The sequence below is a fragment of the Syngnathus acus genome, chromosome 13, assembly GCF_901709675.1.
Source record: "Syngnathus acus chromosome 13, fSynAcu1.2, whole genome shotgun sequence".
Classification (NCBI taxonomy): Eukaryota; Metazoa; Chordata; class Actinopteri; order Syngnathiformes; family Syngnathidae; genus Syngnathus; species Syngnathus acus.
The window spans coordinates 8393891-8413821 of record NC_051098.1 but is presented as its reverse complement, the minus strand read 5'-3'; the positions used below and the strand labels follow the sequence as shown (position 1 = coordinate 8413821).

Genomic DNA, 19931 nt, shown 5'->3' with positions numbered 1-19931 from the left:
CATCCATCCATTCAGTCATTCATCCAACATTGTTTACACTCTGCTGACGTTTCCAGTGGATTGGAACCTTGCACGCATCTGGAAGACATTTGAGCACCCCAAACACACGCTTACAACACTGTAAGAAACCTGAGAGTTATGGACAGACGTACACATCAACCAGATTCCTTTTGGGTGGGAACATAAAAAAAGAAAGAAAACGAGATTTGGATGATTTTAGTCGGGTGATGATGAATGAGATCAGTTTGGCATAGAGGGCTTCCTTCACTAAAAGACAAATGTGTTCGATATAATAGCAGTGAGTTTAAAAAAGTGGTTTGCATCTGTGTGGCATAACAGTTCACATGTGCTAGATGTTAGTCCAGAAGAGTCTAGAAATTTAGTCCAGAAGAGTCTAGAAATTTTATGGATCAACTTTTGGACTAACTCTAGAATCTTCAGATGTTTTTGACCAACTCGGTGTGCTTCACATCTGTATTACATCCCAGAAATGCAAACCTTTTCAAGCATTTTTCACTTTCTACTGTTTTTCATTTTTTCAACAGCCTAAATTAATTTTTTACTTAACTTTCTTCAAAGGAATGACAAGTTTAATACATTATTTTATCTGATGTTTATTTGGATTCAAAGTGTTGTCAATAAATTTGCTAAGACTGAAATAAAAACGATTATAAGAATTTAAGCAGCAAACATTATCGTGTTGTATGTTGTGTTTTCGACAGGTTTCGTTCAAGGTCGCAAACGGTCGCAAAGATGTCCGCCAGACATTCGCCAGTAGTGCTAATTTTCGTCACCAGTTTCACAAGAAAAACTGTTTGCAACTGTTAGCAAACATTTAAGAACCCCGACGAAATTCCAACATTACTATGTGCGCAAACCCTCAGAGCTCAGTGAGATGCAGGCTTTGCTTACTTTCTTAATTCCACTGCTATTACTCTGAACTTTACATGCCCACACACACACACGCACACGCACGCACCCACACACACACACACACACACACACACACACACACACACACACACACACACACACACACACACACACACACACACACACACACACAGCTCATATAAGAAATCAGAAAAGGAACAGCGCGAGCTACTTGATACTCTATCTCAGAAGCAGCAATCATCATCCTGCTCCACTTCCCTGCACAGCCAGTGGGGGGAGAGGGGCGATACCGCTTAGACACATTAGGAGAAGAAAAAGTCAGTTCAAAGAGTTCTTCCTTCCTGTGTCATTTTGCATCTTTGCGCTTCCACGTGGGAAGCGATGAGAAGACATCACTTTTTCTTACTGGACTTCTCTGAGCGTTTGGCTTCTGCCTTTCCACTGCGCTCCGAGCGCTCCCCCCTGTCTTTGTCCCGTCCCCTGTCCTTTTCCACCTTTTCTGCCTTCTCAGCTCGGTCCGATCGCTCGCCCCCGCGCTCCGAGCCAGCTTTGCTGCCGTCGCGCCGTGTGCCCTCGTCAGTGGATGAGGTAGTTGCTTGGGGCTGGCCCCACTTGGCCATCTCCTCGTGTTCCGAGATGCTGCCGCCAATGTTGCTCACCCACGTCTTCAGGTCGTCCTGACATACACAAGTTACATGTCAATTTCCATCACGTTCCGCAGCTGCATTAAAAACCACAAGAATGACTTACCTCGTCTTTAGCGTGGAATAAAAATTCACTGCCATCCTTTGTCCTGCAAGTACAGTAAACAATTCAGTGTTATTTATTTTATATTCTACTTTTATTCTAGATTGAATTCAACTGGAGAGTCTTCAGAAAAAAATGGCTCTTCGGAAGTCTTTAGAAAATCAAAGTCTCAAGAGACTTATTAGACTAAGGGTCTTTGGTTCATTTTTTTTAGACCAAATTAGGAGTCTTTTAAGCCAACACAAGATTCTGAGAGACTTATTGGACAAACCAAAATGTCTTCAGAATAAAAGAGTCCATGGTGACTCTTCAGCAACTTAAGACCAAGTACCTTCAGAGACTTTTTAGACAAACTGAATTCTTTGAAGGCTTTTTAGATGACTTGACAAATTTGATCAAGAGAAGACAATTAAGATCAGCTAAAGAGTCTTAAGGGATTTTTTCTGAAGATCCTTCAGTTGGTGAGTCTTTAGAGGCAATTAAGTTCCAATCTACAGCATGAGAATGAGAACGAGCTCTTACTTAAGTGTAAAGACATTCTTTTTTTTCTTGTATCCATTGGTGACATCACAATGGCAGTGTGCGAGGTTGAGCGTCGGCTCGTTGTTGTACGCCGTGGCGGTGTTCTTGGCATCCTTGTAGAAGCCCAGCTCGCCTTTGTTCAGTATACAGTACAAATTCACCCAAGACCTGCTGAGGTGGGAAGGTGGTGGGTGTAGGGTTGAGGGAAAAGGTGAGGGAAGGGGGTGGAGATGTGAAGAGTTAGGGGAGTATGCACAGTACCTGCTGCTAAGCTTACACCTCACTCACCTGAGCTTACAGGTAGGGGGGTGAGAAGAACCAACACCAACAAGGGAGGAGAAAAAACACTGCAGAACAACACAAGACGGACGCCAATGGGGGAACATGCAGGGTGGAGGGATGGGGGGGCTACATACAGGTTGGGTGAAGCAGGGGGAGCTTAAATAGGACTTACCTTAGAGGTGATGAAGGGGGCGGCAGCCAGCAGCAGCAATGATTGAAACAAACAGTATAAAAGTTTGGTTAAATGAAAGTTGATTAACGGAATAGTCTTAAGAGACTTTTTAGGCCAAAGAATTCCTGAATATAAAAAGGGTTTGGAGATATTTTAAAGTCAATTTCACAACCTTTTTGGAAATGTGTGAACACTGTCTGACCCAAATGGAAAGTCTTTAGACAGAGTTTAGACTAATGCAGGAAGGACTATTCCAAAACATTTTAGACCAACTTGAATCTTGAGGGCCTTTTAGATCAACTGGAGAGTCTTAAGAGACTTTGTGGACCAACTGAAGAGTCTTTAGAGATTGTGTAGACCAAATGAGTAGTCTTTCAAGACATTTTAGATCAACTCAAGAGTCTTAAGAGAATTTTTGGATCAGCTGGAAAGTCGGGTGTTTTTTAGACCAACCAAAAAGTCTCATAGTCTTCAGAAACTCTTTTTTCTTTAAAGTCTCGACCACCTTGTGGGGGAAACTATAGAGAAATTACTTTTCTGCTAGATAGGTTTGGTGTGTAAGACCACCTGTGATGAACTGCAGTGTTGTCAGGCATGTCCTGCATCAGGCATCAGGATCCAGAAGACCCACCTGTTGGTGCTCTTTTTCAAGCTCTCAATGTCCAGCTTGCGGAAAAGGAAGCCCTCGTGGTGTGCGCTGTGTGCGGGTGGCTGGGGGGTCGCGGGGCCACTCTGGGATGGAGCCGAGCGGGATCGCCGCGTGGTCTCTCCTGGCTCTTTGGGTCGCGGCCGGCGCCTGGGTTTGGGTCTGTCCCTGGCTCGAGGCCGATCAGGACGGGAAGACTTTTCTGGGATGCCATTTGGCAGGCGGGGAACCTCGCCTCGGGCCTTGAGGGGGGCACAGATAGGAAAATGTAAATATTTCATTAATACACACAGCTTTGTTCAGAATCATTCCGTTATCACAACGTTGTTTGTCTCATAGCATAAAAAAGTCATCACGCCACATACGCGCCGAAATATTTTTTCGGCACGTTGACGTCGCACGTGTACATACAATACCAATGGAAAACAAAATTGTAATTTGCGTAAATTTCCAACCTGTGCTGCTTCTCTCTCCTGAAGCTGTTCCACTATTTCCGCCATGGTGGTTCTCCTCTCTCTGTGGCAAGAAAAGCACAAGATGGCTGCTGTTTTTATGTCATAAATACAATCATGAGCCAAAGAAAGTTTCCACACTTCCATTGGCTATAAGCACAATGATGTATACGCAATAAAATGATTACACATTGATTTGACTTTAGTCATAATGGTCCTTTGAAGGAACCCTAAGTGCTGAAAATGAGTTTGACACACCTGAAAATGGGCATCTTGGTGTTGGAAAAGTGATTGTCCTTAAAACAAACATCTCACCCGCCTCCTGAGCGTCTGTCAGAATGTTCCTTTCCAGTGTCATGCTCGCTGGATTCCTGCCTCTCAAGCCGGTGCCGGTCTCGCTCTCTCCTCCGGCCCTCGTGGCTTCCGTGTCCTTCCTGCTCGCTGGAGGTCTGTCTCTCCAAGGTCCGCCGCTCCCGCCGCTCAGCGTGTTCTCGCCACACCTCCTGAGGAAGCTCGTTTTTGCGGGCCTGAATCAGTTGCTCGCCGGATAGCTGAGGCTGGACCTGCGGCTCGGGGTTAGTCCTGGAGGCCCTGGGACCTCGGTTAGGCTCCTGAAGGACCACCTCAGCCATCACAGCCACCTCGGCTCTCTCCGTCATCATCTCTCTGCCTTTCTCCCGGGCCTTCTCCAACCGGCTGGCAACCAGAAGCGGCGTCACAGCGTCGCCCAGGTGTTTGATTTTAGGTTGGCGGAGGTACGGAGATGGCTTGGCATCCACTTCGAGCTGACAAAAGATAAATTGAATGATTCAAAGTCAACAAAATCATTGAAAAAATATTCTTTTTTTTAAATAAATAGTAAAAACAATATTTTGTTTGTTTGTCAATAACAAGCAGCATTTTCCGTACACAAAATATCTATCCAGCCATCAGTCCATCTAACGTCAAGCATTTAAAAAAAATAAAAATTCTACTAACAATAACTCTATAACTATCTTTAAATCCATACTTCTATTTAACTGGCTGTCTATCCCAAGGCTCATCCTTCCATCCATTTTTCTCTTACCTCTTCTATCGAACCTTAAGCATTTTCAAAAACATGAACATAAAAACCTAGTAAACGCACCCTAAAGGCAAATTCAAATGAACAAATGCAAAATATAAAAAGTCAAAGGGAAATAAAAACTAAAAGTAATGAAAAATGGCAAAGTATACACACCTTGGGCTGAAGTTGATCCACCTTCCTGCTGCTATCTCGCGCCTGATTGGCTGAGACCAACATGGCGGCCGTAGCTACGGACAAGATGGACGAATGGGCAGGATGTACGGGATGTCGGACCCCCGATGGGGACGGCGTCGGTGTGGCTGGCGAGGGGGAAGGTGGCGTGCTGGCCTCGTTCTGCTCATAGATGGTCTGTCTCATGACGGGGGAGAGGGGCAGGCGGGGGAGGCTAGAAGGGAGAGCCGGGGAGGCATCCTGGGGATCCAGGAAGACTTTACGGCCCAGCAGAGGGGTTGCCGGTTGTTTGCTTTGCTCCGCTTTCAGCTTCTCCACCTGCGCAAACAACACCTTAACATCTACTAGGGACACGACGGTAGGGCTTAAAACCCTAACTTGATCCCCGTAATCCCCCAAACAAACCCAAGATTGAACCCATATTTTGTCTTAAAGCTCTGACCCTTGCTTGAAACTACAATTGAGACCTGACACCCGAGTCTGAAGCACAAACCAGGCTTGAAACCCTAATTTGAAACCCTAGTATTCTGAAAACGAAATTTGGAACTCCATTTTGGGACTCAAGCTTGAAACCTTACTGCTAAGGACTTTAAAATGCCTTGAAAATCTCATTCGAAACCAAAATCCGCTTGTAAATTGAACTGTGACTTGACACCCTACTTTTAAACTTTAACTTGAAACCCCAATTTGACAATCCTGCCTTGAAACCCAAATTAAAAATCCTGACTTTGACTCCTAACTCTAACGTTCAGAACCGGTCTACAAGAAAAAAGTACCGTGGTGAGCCGTCTGAGCGAGCTGAATCGTTCCTCCCAGGTGGCGGCGGCTTTGCGAAAGGCTTCGTGTCTGCGAATGAGCTGCTCCACCTCATCCACGCTTGCTCCCAGCTCCTTGCTGCTGACCAGCGGTTCCTGCGCCGCCAACCACGCTTCCGCCACTACCGCTTCCTGAGCGAACTGGTGAACCTCCAGCACTGCACGGACAACGTTTGAGGCCACCATACTGTGAGTACGGTACATTGTTTCATGTACACTGAATCAACACTGAAGCGTTTTTTCCATAAATGACGACTACTGGTCGATGTCATGAGTTGACAACTGTGTGCTACTAGACTAAACGCTTCCCATAATGTACTGTACTTGTGCGTGTGTGCTTACGTTGCTGCAGTGCCTCCCAATGCTTGTCCCACTTCACAGATAGCTCATGTTGCTTAGCAACCACCTTGTCCAGCTTCTCCTTGATCTGCACTCAAAAATCATCAGTGTTATCATCATCAGTGTAACCTTTATTATGTGAGAGTTTGCACTTAGGGTGGAAGCAGGGTACAATGTCCTGCTATGTTGTCATATTATGTCACACTAATGTCATGTGATGATGTCGTGATAGAATGTCCCGCTATCCGTTTCAGCCTCCCAAAATACCACCACAAGTTTTTTCTTTGTTGCATATTTGTAATCCAGAAAGACAGCAATGTATGTGTGTAATACATATGAAGAAAGAAAAAGAAAAAAGACACACACATGCACACACATTATAAATGTGTTGGGGCATGGCCAATTAAGTGACATCAGTAGCTCCAGGTTGCTCATCTGCCACGCGGTTGACCGAACTAACGTCTGCTCCTTCCTTGTTGCAAGAGTTTTCATTTCGCATTTGGTTGTTTGTTCAATCCAATAAACATCTGAAAGCGTATCGGCAACTTTGGCTCTCATTTTCTTTTCATTTCACTCAAGCAACTGTCAACATAAAACAAAAAATAATAACTGTTTGTAACTAGAAAAATGCTAGTTATTATATAAATGTTTTATGCCATTTTTGCTCAGTAGTGTGCCCTGATATTTTGGTCATACAAAACGTGGCAAAATAAAAGTTGAGAAACCTTGAGTATGTACGAGTATTGAGTTGAGACCTGGTGAGCTGCCGGGTTTCTAGCCGCCAGCAGCATCTTTCCCATGTCGATACATTCCATCACACTATGACTGCGAGCGTCCACCTCATTCCTCAGACTCTGGTGATAGTTCATCAGAACCTCCACAGACGACACGTCCCTGAACACATCAGTACAATGTCACATATGATTATCACAATTTGAAATGGTGGCATTTTTCCCTTAAAGTTTCAGACAGTGTAAGTCAAATTTTCACTGCAATTTCCTGATTAAATCCCAAAGCAAAACCTTCAACCTAACTTGAAACCCTCAGCCTTGTTTGTAACCCTAATTTAGGCGTGAAACACATTTCAAAGCCCAAATTTGTCTTTAAACCCTAATTTGAGGTTTAACACTTGTTTGCAACCCTAACCCAAGCTTGAAATCCTAATTACAACCACTGTGGGTTCAGAATTAACACAAATAATTATTAAAACATTATCAAAGGGTGCCGCACGCATATGTACCTCGGCTTCTCCCCCGTGTCGATCTGGCAAAGGATGGAGTCCATCCACATGATTTGATCGCGGGCCAGGCCCAAGAACCTGAGTTTGTCCGTCTCTGTGGTGATCTGTAGCCGACATTCCTCGCAGGAGGTGAGCAGCTCCTTCCAGCATTGCATGACTTGGTGCTCGCGGCAGGCGATGGCTTCCGCCTTCTCGCCGGCGTACACGGTCCTTAGCTGGGCCGCGCTCTCTTGTAGCTGACGCACCTGACGGACCACAATGCATTTAGAAGTTCTTTACCTCGTCAGATCAGGGGCGACAAAGATGCTGTACCTGCGTGACCAGTAGCTGGATGTCCTGCTCGAAGCCCTGCAGCAGCCTTTGCAGCGTGATGGGGTTGGCAGTGCTGCTCTGACGGATGCGCACCTCTGGTAATCGGCGGTGTTTGTCGTCAATTTGAGACAGAACCTGGAAAGCACGTAAGAACAAGCTACTGATTTTTTTCGAATAATAAGACATTTAAAGACCTTTAAAGACATTTAAATACAACAACTTTTTGATACTTCTCTAACATTTGAAGACTATAAGAAATTGGAAGAATTTTGAAAATGTCTTCACAGAAATTTTTAAGAACATCAGATTTTTCTGGACTTTTTAAGTGTGTGTTTCTTGGATGGTCACTAAAAGTTCACACATCAGGGCGTCAGTCCAACTTTTCTTTCGTATGACTTGAGCAGCGCAGCTAGCTCACCTCTCGGCAGTCCGTGAAGAATTTGTGCAGCTGGTGCGAGGCAGCCAGCATTTGCGCTCTTGTCTCCATCAACTCCAGCAGTTCAGCCCACGACTCGTTGACGGCGTCCTTCCATTCTGCGATGACGGCGGCCTCAGCATGGCCGTAATCGATAAGCTCGTCCACCATCTGGTTGACAGCCGTTACGCGATCCTGACCCGTTCTGCCCGTCTCTGATGCAAACTCCGTGAACTTTTCCTGGAGCAACTAAAACATATTTGACATTTGTTGTTTTTTTCGAGTGCCTTTTTGCCAAATTACAGCATCACAAGAATAACGGTAAAGCTGTCACTTTCGGACAGAATTTACCTACTGTTATGCTTCTGATGCAGGTGATTGCGGAATCCTCAGTGTCAGAACTTACGGTGACATGCTCAAAGTCCTGTCCCAGCTCGGGCGAGCTGGCCACCACCTCCTTCTGGGCGATCCATTGCTCCAGTTCATCCACCTCGCGGTTGAGCTGGTAGAGCCAGTACTGCTGCTCCAGGCGGCTCTTACGCTCCTCCACCAGGTCCTTCAGCGACACGTATAAGCGATCCATCTGCGACTGACGCTTGCTGATTTTTTCACTGTGCCAGAAACAGTAGACATAAAATCAGGAAATCTGGATAAATTAGATCAATTGTCTTCTGGATTTCCTAGTTAGACCAAACAGTTTTTAATGACTGAAATTCCATTGGTCTAAAAATCCTCTTACAATTCTCAGTTGGTTCAAAAAGTCTTTAAAGACTCTCCAAGTACTTCAAAAGGTTTTTTTTAATCGATTTCAAAAATCTATGAAGATTTTCAAGTTTGTCCAAAAACTCTCTTGTAATAATGTGTTTGTTCGCTAACCAATCAGGGTGTCCCATCTCCAGAAGCTGCCGACACTGCTGGGACAGCAGGCCGATGGTCTCAGCGTAGTCCTCGATGGTCTGCTCTAGCACCAGGTGCTTCTTCAGCAGCTGCAACGTACTCGGCTCGTCCTGAATGGAAGAAGATAAAAATGACGAGGAAGGAAGACGATTTATGGAGGCAACTCAGAAAAGAATTTTCAAGCCTCAAATAATTGCGACTGTTGGGCCTTTCCTGATTGGGTCACATGTGGGTTGTGTTGTGGGATCCTAAAAATACATATTTTCTTCTCACCTTCCCTTTCTCCTCATTCATCATGTGCAGCTCCTGCTCACTGAGCCAGGCCTCCACTTCAGCTGTGTCAAAGTAGTACTGCTGCGCCTGGTACATGGCGTCCAGCACCAGCTGCCGGCGTTCCGTCTCGGCCCAGAGCAGCGCCCACAGCTGCGATAGCTGCTCATGGCCCGCCCGCACAGCCATGGCATCGGGACTGCGGACTGAGGCGAAGATGGCTGCACGCTCCAAGACGTCCTCCACGTGGCTCAGGTGGCCCTGGAGCTCCCTCTGGAGAGTCTGGAATAAGAAAGGGAAGCGACGCAATAAAGTAGGGATGTGCAAACAATTACAAACAATTACCAGTAGTTATTCAAATAACTAAAACATTGTTAAATGTATTAAATGTAAATTAATAATATAAGGGCCAGATATGGTTCGTGATCCAAATTTTGCCCACCACTGTATTACAGATTAAAATAATTTTAAATACTGCTAAACAGAGATAATAAATAAATCCCACCTGATTCTTCTTCATGAGCTGCTGCACCGACTGTAGGGAAGAACCATGTTCCTGACTCATGGCCAATGGGAGGCGCTCCTGCACCCACAACTGCAACATGCATTGACGAGTCAGACATTGTTCACACGAGAACATGCATTAAGAGACAATGAAAGGCGAACTACATTGCACATACGGTCCTGCCACTACACTTCATGTTGTTCACATCTCTCACGTGTACTTGTCCAGGCCTTTTGTAGTGCACTGTAGCTTACACTGAGAGCGTAACAATGCACGATAGCAGTGTGCTATAATATAAAAAAGCCTAAAAGAGTAAATCTGACGTGACACTAGTGTGTCACACAAAAGGCAGAAAAAGAACCACCAGTGAAGCATGGCAGCATTGTTCCCACATAAAAGCCTATAAAAGTTGCACAGTGGGAAATCACCATTGTGTTCTACAGAAACCCTTGAAAGATAAGTGCCGAGTGAAAAATGTGAACAATATGATGACGGAACAGTATTATAGATAGAATTATTATTACCCAACTGGCATTCTCAAATTTTTTTTATAGTTGCACGAACTTACCATCTCATCCTCCAGGTCTCGTGCCACCTGGTGCACCTCCTTGGAGGCCAAAAGGAGACGTCTGCGCTCCTTGAGGGGTTCGATAAGGCGCACCATGCGAGCCTCGACTGCTGCCTGCTGCTCAGCCACTGTCTCTTTGGCTCGTGTCTGTTGCGGCACGGCGGCTGCCTGAGCCTGCAGCTCACTAACCTCCTGGTACCACTCCTCCATCTGGCACTCCATGGTCTGAAGGCACAGAGACAGAGAAAACCATGAAGGTCGTAGCTGAATGGGTTAATTGGGTAGGTTGGTAGGGAGGGTAGTTAGGTGGGTAGATACATGTGTCTCGTCTGGAAGGTGTCGGTGGGTTAAGTCTAAATTGCGGTCCCTACCTGCAGTTTCTTCAGCTGCCTGTTGACGGTGGCCAGGTCGTGGCCGCGGTCCACGTAGGCCAGCTGGCCCTCCATCTGCCCTAGTCTCTGGTCCAGGCTGCGGTAGCTTTGAGCCAGCAGGTTGGTCTTGTTGGCTTGGAAGAGCTGCTGGGCCTTGGCCTGCGTGGTATTCTCCAGGTCCAGCCAACACTCACGAATTTGCTCCAATTTCTGACGCACCAGCGGGCTCAGCTCAGGCTTCTCCTGGATCAAGTGCTGGCCCTCCTGCGATGTTACGTCATGTTATGTCAAGAACACTATGTGCTTGTCATGTGGGTGTTTAAATGAAAACAAAGGCAGCACAGACATATGTCATCATGTGCATGAGTAAGTCTATCTGTGATGGGGGATTGCAGATGAAAAGGAGAGAGCATGGTAATTGTGGGGGAGGGGAGTGCAGATGATGTACCATTAAATTACACACAGACCCCCCCCCCCACACACACACACACACCTGCTCCCTCCCATCCCCCAGCCAAACGATTTTCACTTTTTGCCAACAGCGAAGGGGTGATGTCATACAATTTTTTTTGTCGTTTTTTTCTAGAAAAATCTTAATTTTCGGTTTTATTAAAATTCCTTTAAAGTCCACTGACAACACCGTGACTTGTCTTTCAGGTTGATTCCATGAAACAGAAAATGTTTAAAAACAGTAAAGCACAGAATTAAGCAGAATTTTTGTTTCACATAGGAGGTGATTCCACTCCTCATGATCACAAAATTGCAATTGTAAAATTGTTTATTGAAAAACACTACAAGAGGAAATCTCCGGAGCACAGACGGAACACAGTGAACAAGGTCGCCCGACAGAAGCTAACACGTACAGATCTGCGCGTGTCATAGCGACAGACATCTGCTAGCCTCCAAATGTCACTCGCAGCTAGTGTGTCAATATTTACCCCCTGAGTGTGAGAAACCTGACAGTCATTCATTCCACATACTGGCTCCCCATGTGGAAGCAACATTTGTGCTATAATAATGATGCTTTCAATGCAACAGCGCAGGAAAAGGCTTAATGGCCAGCAAATAAGTGGAGCTATACAAGCTTCCTGTGCCTAAAGTGATTATGGGAAATACGAAGTAAGAGTGACCTCACAATCAAACAAAAGCAACAAAGTGAATATTCTGGTAAACGACAACACCTTGCCTGAATGAAGTTTGCTTTGTTTTTCTGAGATGTGGCAAATTGTGAACATGCTGGATGCTCACGTTTCAAAATCACCAATTAGCAAACTAATGTGACCCCATCAACACAGCACACCACGCAATGTAATCCCAAAAACAGTCTGTCAAACTAGAATGTATTCAACATAACCAAGCTATTGTGTGCATTTGTACATTCAAATTGGACTCTCAGTGCCTCTCAGGCCCATCAAGGCATCACTTGTTAACCACGCATATTCTGACTTCAAAGAGTCCCTGTCTTCATTGAGGACGAAAATAGTCATAAGCTCTCAGGGGAGACGCAACCAGGACAGCGAAAAACCGTAGGATCCGTAACAAGACGTCAGCCCTTTAATCAGGATCCTGTTCTCCATTCTGATTGGAGAGCTCTTCATGGGCAGCAAGTATGGTTAACACTCAAGGGAATAACAGGATATTTCCCATTATTTTTCCGTAAATGTACTTGTACTTTTAATGTTAAGTCATGGTTGGTATACGGTCCATTTTCTCTCACTGCCCTCCCAGCGGGGGAGTTTAGTTTCAGCCCTGCCCACTCACACACTGCAGAGGAAGCGTGATGCGGCGCACGAGTGAGCGCACGCGTGACCTCGTTTTGGTTTTTAGCAAACGCGCCGCGGCTGACAAGTCCCCAGTTTGATATCCTCACAATTAGAATCGTCGAGCTAAAGAGTGGCTTGAGTGACACTCATGTGGTAACACGTTTAGCAAGAAACAAATGTCTGCTGCAATCCACCTAATGTAGCATTAGCATCGGTTTGCATGAAATAATCAAACATTGTATCTCCTTCTATAATTTGGATTATTGGTGGATGCAGTATCGTGCCAAATTTGCTCAGGCAATGCAAGCATAGAAGATGGCAACAAAGAAAGCAAAAGAAGAAAGACTGTTTGCAGTGTTACACTGAAAGTAGATGTGCTAAGAATGAGGAAACTATGTTAGCATATTAATTTTGAATAAAATACACATTGGAACGCATCAACAAAGACAAGAAAGGACAAATATAGAAGGTGAAAGACTGTTTGGAGTATTATGCTGAAACAACCCATATGTTGCATGATGCGATGACCAAGAAAATAATGATAGATTGCCAGGATAGGTTTTGAACTAAACGTAAAAAGCATAAAAAGACAAAAGGCACTTGACTGTATTATATCAATAAAAAGTGTATGATATACTGCTTGCTGCTAGGAATAAAAAAAATACTGATGACAAGTCTGGAATAATTTCCAACTAAAATGAGTGTGGAACAAAAGTACAAAAAAGACTATGGTAGATTTTAAACTCAAACAAAGAAACGGAAGCCAGTTTTCAGTAATATGCCAAAATAACCTTGATGATATGCTGCTTGCTGCAAGCAATAACAAAACTCAGGGAAGTATGTCGGGATTGATTTTGAACTTAAAAAAGTGTAAAGGGTATCAACGACAAAGAAGAAAATGACTCTCAGTGCGCGAAAAAAACCCTGACAGTGCGTGACATGTTAATTGCTGCAAAGAATGAGGAAAGTCGGGATATATTGACGGTATTGATTTTGAAATAAAGTATGAAAGGTATCAATGACAATGAAGAAAAAACCCTGACAGTGCATGATAAGCTTGCTGCAAAGAAGGAGGAAAGGTAGGATCGATTGTAAGGATTGATTTTGAACTAACAGACAGTAAGCATGAAACACAACAAAGGTAACAATAAAGATAAATCACAACAAAATGGACCACCTTAAAACTAACAGCGCATGATATATATCTGACTTGCTGCAAGGAATGAGGAAAGTCAGGATAGACTTTGAACTAAATGTATGGAAGGCAATTACGATATAAAGAATAAAGAAGATGAATCGCAGTTTACGCAATATGTATCCTAGACGGTGCAGGATATGCTTTTTGTCATGAATGAGGATATCAGGATAACTTGTCTCACCCTCTCGATCTTGTCCAGCCACTCTTTGTTCTGAGCCAACTCCGCCATGAAGGCCTGGTGCTTGAGCCATTTCTTGTGAAGCTTCTGCGTGTCATCGCGGTTTCCATCTCTCGCCATCAACATCTTCTCGCTCACCCAATCGCTCAGCTGTGGAGAAAGATCAATCAATCAAATCAATCAATCAATCAATCAACCAATCAATCAATCAATCAATCAATCAATCAATCAATCAATCAGTCCACCAATCAATCAATCAATTAATCAATCAATCGAATGATCAACCGATCAATCAACCAATCAATCAAGATTTGTCATCCTGAAGAAATGAGGCATGCCTCATATTGCTTGAAAGCAACCAACTATTAAGTTAGTCTAAACATTCTGTATAAATAGGCAATCACAATTTTAAAATCATTTATTGCACTTTTTTTCAAATTAATTGCGATTAATTGCATTTTTTTCTTCAATTTTCTTCAAAGCTTTTAACCAATATATACATTTTATTAAAATCTTGGAATGCATGTAAAATCATCAAATAGAAGAGTATTTAGATTCAAGGTGCATTCTAACAGCTTCCTTTAATCCTTGAAAACATTTTTTTAGTTAAAAAAATAAATGAACAAAATAATCATGACTAACTCAGATTTACAGGCATCTTTCTGATATTCCTCTACATATGTATCTGCATCTATAAAAGAATAATGTAAAAAACAAACTGTGATATAACAAAATCAATTCAACTGACTAAAGCATTTTTAGACATGCACAAGTTTAGAACACACACGCACACACACACACACACACACGCACGCACACACACACACGCGCACACACACACACACACACACACACACACACACACACACACACACACACACACACACACACCACACACAAGCACGCACGCACACTCACACAAAACACACCCCATGTTGTCATAAGTCACTTTAAACACATTAGCAAACACACAGAGCAGAGCAGCATACTGGGACAAGGTCAAACACACATGCTTATAAGTCGTCACTAAGTACACACATGTCGAGCGAGCAGGAATCTCTACGTACACACGCACGACACGCACACGACAGCATCGTGGTCTCCCGGCAACAACATCCTCAAATCCGCATGCAGCATCGCCTTCAACTCAAACTGGCTTTTACCGGCGACGCTCCTTAACGGGAACGGCCCAAGGAGGATGAAGAGATGGAGGAGGATGAGAAGGGGGCAGGGGTTCGTCGTCAGGGTCCGCATCCGAGCACGTGCACAGGAGAAAGAGGGGGGAAACAACTTGCTCTCCTCCTCCTCCCCTTCCTTATTCCAAAACAATAAAATGGCAGACGGCCCGAGATGATGCGCTGGCACCTCCCACCTTCATTGAGGGAGGTGGGAAGCAAAGGGAGGAGGGGGAAGTGGGGAGGGCTTACCGGACACAGCTGATGATGGAGCGGGTGTGTATGTGTGTTTCCTTTGAAAAGGACACACACTTCTACACACCCCACCCCCACCTCTGCAGTTGGCCACCCGACTGCAGTCGCATCGCACGAGCAGGAATCATACAACAACTTGTCCTCAACCAGCCGACACGCTGAGCCTCAGTGCACAGGGGCGATGGCAGGGAGGCATTCTGGGTAATATTTTTAAGCGAGCAGTACACATATATTGTGTTTTACAACCATACAAAACCATTTTCAACTATGTATTGTGCCCACTTCACGTTGGTGATCTGTGATCGACCTGCTCAACTTTACATCATCTACGGTTCCTAAAAAAGCATACAGCTAAGCCTCGATTATATGCGCTTCAATTCTACGCGGCTTTCTGTTTAACGACTGTCATGGACCCCAAAATTTTCTGCCGTATTTTAAATGGATGATATTGTAGAAATTGCAGTGCGAAAAGACACTTTTTCATTCCTCAATAACATGGCGGGCAACGACACATCAAAATTATGTCTTGTTCATTTTCACCCAGATCAATTATGTCATTCCCCAAATGCAAACACGTGCAGTACGGATTTCCCAACTGCAATTTGTATTTTGCACACCTCAATCTTCTGCATGGACGCAAGCATGTCTTCTGCAAGGGCTGTGTGCACTGAAAAGAGCCAGGAAGTAAGTCGGCTGTGTTCACTCTCACATCAGCGCAAACGCCCATTTCTAACTGTGCCCGTCTTTGAAAATACCAGAAGAGAGTTCACCCATGCGCACACTTAGGACTGCACTTTGCACTCGGCTTGCTCTTGGCATGTAAATCAGGACCCAAGTGACTGTCAAGAATGCTTTTGAACACACCTACTGTGCCACTAATGACGAAAAAAAACAGTGCAGTGAATTAAAAACAACTTTCTCACACAAAATTTCTTGTATTTGAAGATTTTGTATTTTACATACATTCCACTACCATACTGTATCATTATAGAGCGTGAGGTCCATTCCTTTTCATGCAGTAAATTAGTGATGAGAAGCCACACTCATAAATAATTGAGCAGAGACAAAGTTGCACAGACTCAACCAGTTTTGAGGTCCAGAAAAGGAAGATTTCCTAAATTCACGGACCAAAAGTGTATTCGAAATCCAAATGTGTATTTTATCTGCTGTAGATCAATTGATAAACCGAGCTATTCCAAACGCCACCAAAAAACAACAACAATAAAAAAACGACATCGCTCTCTCCTCTGATTGGTTATGGAAATGTAAAAAGGCAGCAAATGCAACATGGAACAAAATCTAGCTGAATACCAGCAACGAGACAAGTATTCTTTCAAATCGGCACATTTTAATCCAATTTGATGGACACTGGAAACTGACTTTTTGTGAACAAAGGATTTTGTTTTGACTCTTCTGAGACTGTTGTGGTTCATGTGATTCCAACTGTTTTGGAGCAAAGGAGTTGGTATGATCCAAACCCATTCAATTTGGAATTTTTGGATGTTTTATGGCTGTCTTTGTTGTGCTTTTGGGGGGAAATGGCGAATCAAATATGATATCTTGGTGATAATAGTAAAAATGATAGCATGACTTGGGGTGACAAATTTCGACACATTTACAATTTACACCATGTGACCAAAACATAGTGTTTACAAAGCTACTGACAAAAGAAGGTTCAGAACCAATCCAGTATGGTCTTTAACATACTGTACTCACCTCGTGACAGTCTTGGAGGAACCTCTGGAGAGCCCACTGGTCGTTGAGTTTTTCCAACCACTGCTGGGCCTGCTCCCGGTTCTGGTTGCCCCTGAACCCAACATGCAAGAACGTCAGTTTGACACTGTCGCTCTAAACTTTGCAGAAAGAGAAGTGTCCTTGTTACTTTACTATTACACAAATTGCTATTACACAAATTCCAGAAATACAGGAAGAAAACCACACACACTGACCATCTTATTAAAGTTCTGTGCATGTTATTGACAATTTAACTAATAAAAATAATAACTCCAGCGTAAATGGATGCATCAGAATTGTTAATTCACTGAAATGTAAGAGTGAATAATCACGGTACATGCTTCTTTATATTGAGCGGATAGGCGCACAAACCCCTCCACCCGTCAACACTCTCAGCCCTGCCCCCACCACACACACACATACACACACACACACACACACACACACACACACACACACACACACACGCAAACACACACGCACAAACACACACACACACACACACACACACACACACACACACACACACACACACACACACACACACACACATTCAGACAAATTTCATGGGCAGGTGTCAGTTCCGGCTGCAAATGCTCGTTGTTGAATAGTGGCTGAATAACAAAGCAACAGCTGCACTCACATTTGTCGGTCTGAAACATTTACAGAAAATACACTATGTAGACACAAGTATTGGGTCAAAAATTTGCAACTATGTGAGGATTTGTATATGATTTGTATTGATAATAAAACATCGTTGATTCAAATTCTTTCATATTATGATAACTCATTTAATTTTAATGAATTGTTTTAATTAAAATGCAAAAGGTTGAATCTATAATTGCAATATATCTTTATTTAAAACGATTTATTATTTAATATTTATTTATAAATCAATTAAACATATTTTCCTTCAGTTGTTTTTTTTTAAAAAGAAATTAAAAATGGACAAAGACAAAAAAAAATATTCTCAGATATAAATATAAATAATATTATTAATAATAACCATTGATTGAAGAGTTTATCACACTGATGCTATCCACTAGCCCGTCTATCGCATTTCCCATTATTGTTCAGCACTAAGCAAAAGGGCATAATAAATGAAGATCATTTTAAGGTTGAGTACCTGTTGGCAAGGGTGTCTACACGTTCTCGTATGCGCTCCGAGTAGATGTTGTTCTGGCTGATGAGGCTCTCGCCGGCCTCGATGACGGCCTTGATGCGGTGCAAGTTGAGCTCCATGGTGGTGGTGAAGTCCTTGTGCTTCTTCACCGCAGCCTCCACTGTCTCCACCGTGGTGGGAAGCTCCACGTGGGCCAGTGCCGACTCCTATATCACATAGCAACAAATGACTTTGATTGAGGGCTTCTGTTGTTCTAAAATATTTGATTCGGATGTTCTTTTTCTTCACATCAACTAGTTGACGAATCGGTTAAAACCCTAACCTTCCTCACCTGGTTATTGATAAAGGCCTCTGCCTGTTTGACGTCACGCAGGAACAAGTGGAATATGTGTGCCTGCACCAAGACGTCCCGTCGGCTCTCCCACATCTCCAACAGCTTGTTCCAGCCCACGTCCAGCTTCTGCAGCCACTGCTGCAGCGCGGCCTGCGGAAGAGGCGCCTCCTCTGACTCCAGTAGCTCGTTCATAGCTTGCAGACGCTCATAGTCCTCCTCGTACCTGCGGAGAATAACTGGTTAACTTTTTTTTTATGATAAAGTGTGGTGTGAGTACACAACGGTACATACCTTCCTATTTCTTCCTTGAGTGCAGCGTGTTTGTTGATGAGTTTCTCGGCTTCCTCCAAGTCATTGGGCAACTGGTCTGAGGCAGCAGACGTCTGCGTTTGGACTAGCCAGGTCAGAAACAAGTCCAAGTCCTGGTGGGATGCAGCAACATGGCAATGAAAGTGTGACATGGAGTATTTTTTGACTTTCTGGATTCAATAAACTGTTTAATGCTTTGAGTAATTAGCAGTTAACTGGTATGAGCGCCATCTGCTTACCTGGATGAAGCTCTGCAACCTGCCGGCCACCATAAGTGAGTCCTCGCAGCCCTGCAGAGTGCATTTAAGCTCCTCCCACTCCACGCTGATACCGTCGAAGGGAAGCAGGACTTCCGTGGCCCGACTGGCATGGGCGGTGGCGAGGTGCTCTGCTTCCTCCTGCAGCCGTAAAAATACAACTAGGACTGACATTTCTGCCTTTGCTTCTCTATCATTATAGACAATAAAGAAAAATTCAAGTGTTTTTGAAATGTAAAATCTTTACGTTCCCCGCCGTGCATACCTGTAGGTGCATCAGCTTGGGCTCCAGCACAGACAGGGCTCCCTCCATGGTGGAGAGACGGCGCTGCAGAGACAGAACGCCACCCAGATCGCTGCCGGCGTACTGGGTAGCGTCGATGGCCTTGCGCTTCTCCTGTATCTGAGACTTAATTTCGCTACACTCCAACAAGTAGTTCTGAAGACGTTGCATGCTGTCTAGCTGATTCTTCTTCTGCTCCACCAGAGCCACGATGCTGTTCCACCTGGCACGGGACCAATATGTAAACTAGATCAGATACATAGTGTGTGATCTACATTTCTCTCCTCATCTCCATTCTACTCAAGATTTGACACACTATATATACTTCCTTCAAGGTCTTCCCCAACTTGCGTGGTTCTAATTTGGAACCTCAAGTGGCTTTTGTGTCAGTACCTGGAGTTTAGGTGGTCCTGACAGCCTCTGACTTCTGTGGAGGACGGATGTCCCCCATCCAGAAGCTGCTGGACTATCTGGTTGACATCCAATATCCTCCCCATTAGGCTGTTCATCTCCTGATCCAGGGACTCGAACCTGTGAAAAAAAAAACATGAATGTTGAATGTAACGTTACCCTTTCTATGTAACGTTTGCTTGTTTTGCTATGCACTTTGTCACCTTTCTAAAAACATAGACGATAAC

At 44.1% G+C, this 19931-nt stretch overlaps 1 protein-coding gene across 6 annotated transcripts in view; it reads right to left on the bottom strand.

Annotated features, from left to right (window-relative positions):
* Positions 1–594: 594 nt before the first annotated feature.
* Positions 595–19931, bottom strand: part of LOC119132440 (spectrin beta chain, non-erythrocytic 4-like) — a 29774-nt gene continuing 10437 nt past the window's right edge. The window contains exons 18-44 of one of the 6 annotated variants that reach the window (XM_037267702.1): positions 19687–19824; positions 19276–19516; positions 18993–19151; positions 18736–18866; positions 18442–18667; positions 18114–18316; positions 16970–17060; positions 13827–13973; positions 10685–10948; positions 10314–10538; positions 9746–9835; positions 9244–9522; positions 8950–9080; positions 8480–8684; positions 8077–8322; positions 7659–7793; positions 7347–7591; positions 6862–7000; positions 6110–6194; positions 5729–5925; positions 4935–5270; positions 4031–4500; positions 3719–3779; positions 3249–3505; positions 2164–2334; positions 1645–1687; positions 595–1571 (exon numbers count right to left, since the gene is read on the bottom strand). In XM_037267702.1, the coding sequence (XP_037123597.1) occupies positions 1287–1571; positions 1645–1687; positions 2164–2334; positions 3249–3505; positions 3719–3779; positions 4031–4500; positions 4935–5270; positions 5729–5925; positions 6110–6194; positions 6862–7000; positions 7347–7591; positions 7659–7793; positions 8077–8322; positions 8480–8684; positions 8950–9080; positions 9244–9522; positions 9746–9835; positions 10314–10538; positions 10685–10948; positions 13827–13973; positions 16970–17060; positions 18114–18316; positions 18442–18667; positions 18736–18866; positions 18993–19151; positions 19276–19516; positions 19687–19824 (5200 nt within the window). In that variant the 3' untranslated portion in view covers positions 595–1286. Of the gene's footprint in view, positions 1572–1644; positions 1688–2163; positions 2335–3248; positions 3506–3718; positions 3780–4030; positions 4501–4934; positions 5271–5728; positions 5926–6109; positions 6195–6861; positions 7001–7346; positions 7592–7658; positions 7794–8076; positions 8323–8479; positions 8685–8949; positions 9081–9243; positions 9523–9745; positions 9836–10313; positions 10539–10684; positions 10949–13826; positions 13974–14890; positions 15219–15250; positions 15771–16969; positions 17061–18113; positions 18317–18441; positions 18668–18735; positions 18867–18992; positions 19152–19275; positions 19517–19686; positions 19825–19931 lie in introns of those variants that run through there. The other 5 variants (XM_037267703.1, XM_037267707.1, XM_037267705.1 and 2 more) reach the window with 5 other exon arrangements.